The sequence below is a fragment of the Lacerta agilis genome, chromosome 4 (assembly GCF_009819535.1).
Source record: "Lacerta agilis isolate rLacAgi1 chromosome 4, rLacAgi1.pri, whole genome shotgun sequence".
NCBI lineage: Eukaryota > Metazoa > Chordata > Lepidosauria > Squamata > Lacertidae > Lacerta > Lacerta agilis.
The window spans coordinates 50,192,147-50,199,068 of NC_046315.1; the positions used below are offsets into that span (position 1 = coordinate 50,192,147).

General features: G+C 52.1%; 1 protein-coding gene across 1 annotated transcript; it reads left to right on the top strand.

Annotated features, from left to right (window-relative positions):
• The first annotated feature begins 400 nt into the window (after positions 1-400).
• On the top strand, positions 401-4,518 carry OLIG2 (oligodendrocyte transcription factor 2). The gene is made up of 2 exons (XM_033146944.1): positions 401-502; positions 2,123-4,518. The coding sequence occupies exon 2, from the start codon at positions 2,130-2,132 to the stop codon at positions 3,078-3,080; it is 951 nt and encodes a 316-aa protein (XP_033002835.1). The 5' UTR covers positions 401-502; positions 2,123-2,129; the 3' UTR covers positions 3,081-4,518.
• Positions 4,519-6,922: the final 2,404 nt, after the last annotated feature.

Consider the following 6,922-nt stretch of genomic DNA (forward strand, 5'->3'; position numbering starts at 1 on the left):
AGGGCGGCCAAGTGGAGTGGCTGGCCCCGGGTGAGTTGGGGGGCACCGCTCACCAAATGTTATTGTTGTACCGGGTCCGAGGCTTGTTTGCTCGATCCCCCCCCTCCCCACTTTCTCCCCACCAGCTGTTGCGAGCGCTGTCATTGTGGCATTTCAGGCGAGAGGTGACAAAGCTCTCCCTCTGTCTCTGGGTCTCGATCTCACTCGCCATTGGCCCGCAGAGCGAGGAGGGGCGTGCCCTCGCGCCGGTTTCATTGAGCGGAATTCGCGGGCGTGACATCACTTGGCAGCCCCCCCCCCCACACTCCGGCAGCGCCTCGCTCATTGGTGCAGCCGCCTGTCCCGGACAATAACATTGTTCTGGCCCAGCTCGGCTGCGCAAGGTGGCTATAAAAACACCAGTCAGGCGCGCAAAGATACTTCTGTATTCATTGCGCTCTGGGACAGCCAATAACGCTGCTGGAAAGGATCCGGCCGCTCAGAGAGATCCCCCCTGCAAACTGTAAGTGCTTCTCCCTTTCCATCGCGGGACAGATTCGCCGACAGGGTCGCTTCGGGAGCGCAAATCCCCTAAAACACGAACCAGGTGCGCTTCGGAGGGTGGAGGCGAGCGAGCACACGCGCAACATTCTCCCAGCGCCCAGAAAGAAGCGCCTGCTTCTTTGATCGGTTCTTCTTTCCTTACCTGGACGCGCTTGGCCTGAGCCATACCATACGCATTTGCTTAGAAGGAAGTTCGTCTGATGGAACTTTCTCCCGAGTAAACGCACACTGGTCACTTTTGGGAACAGCGGGAGGCTGGCTGTGATTCCAGGTTAAGGGGAAATGGATGCGGGTGGATCTTACATTGCCAAGGAAATATTTAAACTCTCTGGAGAAGACCACATTGTCCACCTTTAAAGAGGACAAGCGAATTTTCTTTGCAGCTGCCCGGAGTTCAGCATCGTGGAGCTTTTCCTCTTCCTCTTCTACTTGTTCTTAAGAGTAACTTTGAAACAAGCAACACGCGATAAACTTTGGGCTGGTGTCTCGGTGGCCGTTCAGGCATCTACCAGATGTAGGGAAACAGCCAAATAGCGGTGTTGTTGTTTTAAATGGTATTGCCTGTGATGTTCGAAGTTGGAAGCTCGGGCGGGATCTTGGAAGAACGGGGAGTGCAATCTAGACATGCGAACAGTACTGTTAGGTAGAAAGGGCCGCGTCCAAAGACCATTTGGCTTAAAAGGAGACTTCTAATAAAGCTCGTTTTGGATAGTTTTGGTAAATTGTTCTGAATTGAAGTGTATGTGTGTGTGTGTGTGTGTGTGAGAGAGAGAGAGAGAGAGAGAGAGAGAGAGAGAGAGAGAGAGAGATGGAATGCTTTTGGCTCTAGTTTTTGTTGCTTGGCAGGTGTCGTGTGGGAAGTCAGATCAGCAAAGCGGATAACCCAAGACGCAGTTTCTCAGAAATCCAACAAATGGATTTTGGCACAATATGTTCCCCCTTAGGGCACCTTTGAATGCACAAACTTTTTTGAATGCACAATCTGGGCGTTTACCTAATGAGTGCTAGAAACCTGGGAGAGGTTATTTCAATGGTGGTTTATCTGCGAATAGTCTAATTCAGAGTGACTGGGAGTAGAATATAAGAACAGGTTGCCCAGGGAATTTATTGATCCGGGGTGAACTGTGATTTGTAGGTATGTCATCATAATTGGCCATAATCCAGCAAAGCAAGCAGACAAATTTATGACTAAACCCCATTGAGATCGATGGGAATTAACGTTCCGTTGCTTCGCATGGAAATAAATCCCGACTAACCTTTGCTGAATTGCGCCCGTGCCCGGGTTTAAGTCCCACTGAACTCGAGGGAAGGCACATCTTAAAACACCTTTACCCAGAGGTGAGTCCTGCGGAGTTCCCTTTGAAGGGAGCGTGTTTTAAGACGGCAGTGAGCGATTTCGGAGCTGCCTCTTTCCAGTCGGATCCTGTGCACAATGGCTGGGAGGTCGACCTCTCCAGATTCCAGTCACCGCGCACAGGACCGGAGCTTGGCAAGGCATCCCCTCGATTTCTGGGGCACGTCGGGCCGGTCTGACCCTTACTGACGCCCAGTGCCTCTTTCCTCTTGCTCCCCCCTGCAGGACCAGCATGGACTCGGACGCGAGCTTGGTGTCCAGCCGCCCTTCGTCGCCGGAGCCCGATGAGCTCTTCGTGTCGTCCAGGAGCAAAAGCGGCGGCGGCGGCTTCTCGGCGGGCGGCGCCGTGTCCAGCTCGACGCCCAACGACTCTCCAGCGGAGCTGAGCGCCGAGCTGCGCAGTGCCATGAGCGCGGCCGGGGTGGTGATGGTAGACAAGCTGGCCTTCAAGTCTCCCTCCTCGTCGTCGTCGTCCTCGTCGTCGTCTTCTTCGTCGGCGTCCAAGAAGGACAAGAAGCAAATGACGGAGCCGGAGCTGCAGCAGTTGCGCCTGAAGATCAACAGCCGCGAGCGCAAGCGGATGCACGACCTCAACATCGCCATGGACGGCCTGCGGGAGGTGATGCCCTACGCGCACGGCCCGTCGGTGCGCAAGCTCTCCAAGATCGCCACCCTTCTGCTGGCGCGCAACTACATCCTCATGCTCACCAACTCCCTCGAGGAGATGAAGAGGCTCCTCAGCGAGATCTACGGCGGCCACCACGCCGCCGGTTTCCATCCCGCCGCCGCAGCCGCCGCAGCCGCGGCCGCCTGCCCGGGCGGCATGGTAGGCCATTCCGCGCCTCTGCCTGGCCACCCGGCTTCGCACGCCGTGCACCACCCGATCCTGCCCCCCGCCGCCGTCTCCAGCGCCTCCCTGCCCGGCTCCGCGGGCCTGTCGGCTGTCAGCTCCATCCGGCCCAGCCACGGCCTCCTCAAGTCGCCGTCGAGCGCCGCCGCCGCCGCTGCTGCTGCCGCTGCTGCCGCGGCGGCGGCGGCTTCGGGCCCGCTGGGCAGCAGCTTCCAGCACTGGGGAGGCATGCCGTGTCCCTGCAGCATGTGCCAGGTGCCCGCTCCGTCGCACCACCACGTCTCCAGCATGAACACGGCCAGCCTTTCCAGATTAACCAGCGACGCCAAATGAACAGGCCTCGACGGGACGGAGGAGAGGGAAGGTGGGTGGGAAGGAGAGGGGCCGAAGGCGCACAGAAAGAACTCCGAGGACAAAAAAGAGGGTTGTCCTGGACTCCACAAAGTGAACCTCTCCCATCGGACGTACAAAACTTGACCCCCACCCTTTATTGCTTCACAACAACTCTCCCCGGCCGCCCCCCCAACTAGGACTCCGACACTACATGGAGAGGAAATAGAACTCAAGAGCCCGGACGCTAAAAGGCCCCTCTGCCTTCTCCGCCGAACTCCTGCAGAAAGCTGGCACGGGTGGGACAGGATTCATCTTGAACTCCATCGCTTGGCTTCACTCTGATCTCAGTCCCTGTTGTGCGTAAACTCACCGCGCGTTGCTTTCGGAACCTTGTATGTTGTTGTTCTTTAAAAACGGTAGAAGGTGCAAGTAAGTTTAGGCACTCGCCTTCAAACCAGAGGAACCCAAACTGCCTTAGCAGCCTAGCATATCTCTCTCTCTCTCTCTCTCTCTCTCTCTCTCTCTCTCTCTCTCTCTCTCTCTCTCTTTCTCTCTCTCTCTGGGTTGGGGGAATATTCAGTCCTGCACACTTTATAACAGGACGTCCAGTCCTTTGGAAATCCGTGGGGTTCACTTCCCAGGAAATGTATCACAGAGGACTTTAATTCCACCAGAACCTGAGCAAATTTGCTTACAAGTAGTCTCCACTGCTGGTTTAAGTTCCAGGTAGCAGCAACTGAATCCTGAACGCGCTAGGCTGAAGTGGCCACTGAGACTAATGAGTTGTGATTCCAATGAGGGGACACGATCCAACCAGAGTCAGGCAGCGTTGCGAGCCAACGAAGAATGTTGTGGCACCTTCGAGGCATTGATTTTGGCATCAGCTCTGGAGGGCTAAAGACTGCGTCATCAGGTGCGTGGCTTGCTACAAGGCTCTTGGTCGGTTTCGCTGCGCTGCCGCCCCTCTGGAAAGCGTGACTTTCCGTAGGTCTCTAAACTTGATCCTACACGCATGTAAGTAAGTCCGGCGAAATGCAACAGGGCTTACTACCAAGGTCCTTGAAAGTGAAGAATTGCAACAGAAATGTTGACTGGATCGTGCCCAAGCTGGTTAGGATCGCCACGCTAAAATGCCGAGCAGGATCACTTTGGGTCTGCGTCATTAGGGGGGGCAATCTAAGGGGGAAAGTTATGCATTTTGCTGCTGGGGAGTCGGATTTGTATATACGCTGCCAGATCTGGTGCAAATGGTTCCCTCTTACGCTTTCTGATTGTGAGGGCTTGTTCTGTAAAACCTTTAAGGGTGGGGTGCGTGTTAAGGGCCTTTTCTTCTTTCAGGGCGCGTGACCTTAAGGCTTTCTTGTTCAAACTTAACTGGTTTTTCGAAAGCGCCCCACAGACGAGATCCCCACACTGTTTGGGGCTGCAGTATTGAGACCCCTCCCCCCGCGCTTGTTTCTGAATAACCTATTGTCTTCTTCTTAGCGCTGTCACCTTCAAGAGATTTTTTTATCACCTGTTTATTTTTTATATATATATTATCTATATAAAATAAAGAAATGGAAAAAGTTGCTAAATAATATTTATTGTTTGGTTGCAAAAAAAAGTGATCCACTGTTGACATTTTTAAATAATAATAAAAGAAATAAAAGAAAGAGAAAACACGACCGTTTTGCATTTATTTCCTTTGTGAGATGTTCTCCAGACAGGATAATTCGGTGGGAATGAGACTCCGCTGAGGAATCGCCATAATCACGGGATGAAGGCCAGCAACTTGGCGACGAAGTTGAAGACCCCTCGCTTTTCTCCGAGAACATATTCTGAAAAATTAACTCCCCCTTCACTTAAATAGGAACTTTATTCTGAGTACAAGATGTGTTGGATCGAACTTCAAGTGCTCACATTATGGGCACTCAATAGGCGCAGGATCGGCGCCACATTATTAAAAGACCAACAGCTTCCGGCTCTCTCCTAGGCATGCTTACTGGGAAGGAAGCCCCGCAGTGTTCTGTGGAGGTTTACTTTCCAGTAACTGTGCCTTGGATTGCGGCTCCAAACTATAATCCCGGGTGCGTGCTTGGCTTTGTAACAAACTCTTTCTGTATGCAACCCAAGCCTTTGCACCTCCGCACGAAAAAGAAGCTGTAATCCTACGCACACTTCACTGGGAGTAAATCCCATTGAAATCGAAGGCATGGATAGGATTGCGCCATTCCCTCACGCATAGTATTGCAGCCTTAGGCTCGGGAAGTTATGAATCAGCTATATATTTTAAGGACCAGACTTGTTTCTAAGGGGCGAAATTGCCACCTAGGGAGGACAGAGCTAAGGGAAGGTGTCCAATCTTTTTAAAGAGGGAGGAGGTCAAATGCGCTCAATCTCAAGTGTGATATGGATGCGCCTTGCGTATCTAGTGGACTGTGCTGGGCAAAGAAGCTCTTAGTCGTTTTAGGACATTTCAGCCCTAGATGCAGTGATGGGAGGTGGGTGGGATGGAATCTTCACCACTACCATCATTATCATGGGGCACCAACACCAGAGGTGGGTAATTTGCAGTACCCCAGATGTTGTTCAACTCCCAACATCCTCTGCCTGCATGGCCCATGGTCAAGGTCTCAGCGATGATGTGAGTTGTAGTACAGCAACATCTGGAGGCCCACAGGTCCCCCGGCCCGACCCTACATAATTTGCCCCCAGGGGGAGCTAATGCAGGCGATCTCGAATTTCTTGGAATCAGCGGTCCCAAACGCACCCTCTCGGATCACACCATCTGTAGGCTTATGGCTACAGGAGTCCTTTCTGACCGAGCTCAGATGGAAAGCGGATTCCGGGCCGAATCACGGAAGCTCCATTGGATTTGCTTCCAAGGAGCTGTGTTTAGGATTGCGTGCTCCGAAGCACCTGCAGCAAGGAGTCTTCCATTGGAATCCGGGGGAATTGATTTCCAAGTGACATGTGCAGCCGTGGACAGTGACTCTGTCAGCTTTTTACTTTTCCATCCATCCATCCATCCATCCACTCACTCACTCACTCTCTAGAGCCATCAGTCACAGACAGCTGCAAAATGATGGCGCAGATTATTCCTGCTGTTTTATATTGAAGGGCCAGGGGGTCGCAGGCAGGGGACATGCTCAACCCAAGACTTCCTTTTCGGGATCAGGTCTGATCCCAGTCCTTTTACACACAAATCACTCCTGCGCGCACTCCCCAAGTCTTTTTTGTTTTTATATTTTCTTTCCCATTTCAGCAACTTGATTTGAGAGGGAAGGACGCTTTTTGTTCTTGCTAAATAATCGGGAGTCCAAATACGTTTGCAGATGTATCTACTACAAATTACCCCTCGATCTACCAGTTAGTTGATCGCGGTCCACCTTCTACCCAGCCCAGGACCGGATTCGAAGCACAGGAATGAAACTGCAAAGGGCGGGAGGAGGCGGGGGAAATTGCAATCCTAGGAACGTGAAAACCGGCTTCTTACGATGCCGTCCACGAATGAGACAAAGCTTTAATCCAAGAATACTTCTATTTCTGAAAGGCATCCTGGCATATTATACGTTTTGAAAATAACCATTTTTCATCTGACTAGAACAGAAGTTAGAAACTGCTCTCCTCTCCTCAAAAGTGGCGCACTGTAGCCATCATCTTGGTCCTTCGGTTCACCGCCCACCTCCTTCAAGTTTCTAGGCCTCATTATTTTTCTTTTGTACAATTAAATAACTCTTTAAATATTTTAGCGAGGGGAGGGAACCATCCACCAAATGCTGAGAGAGAACCCGACCCCTTCAAGTAATTTTCCAAAGCAAAGGTTTTAAACAGTCTTGGTTGGATTCATACAACGATTT

Excerpts from the sequence above, each read along its gene's own strand:
- OLIG2 (XM_033146944.1), top strand. The coding sequence starts at position 2,130 with ATGGACTCGGACGCGAGCTTGGTGTCCAGCCGCCCTTCGTCGCCGGAG.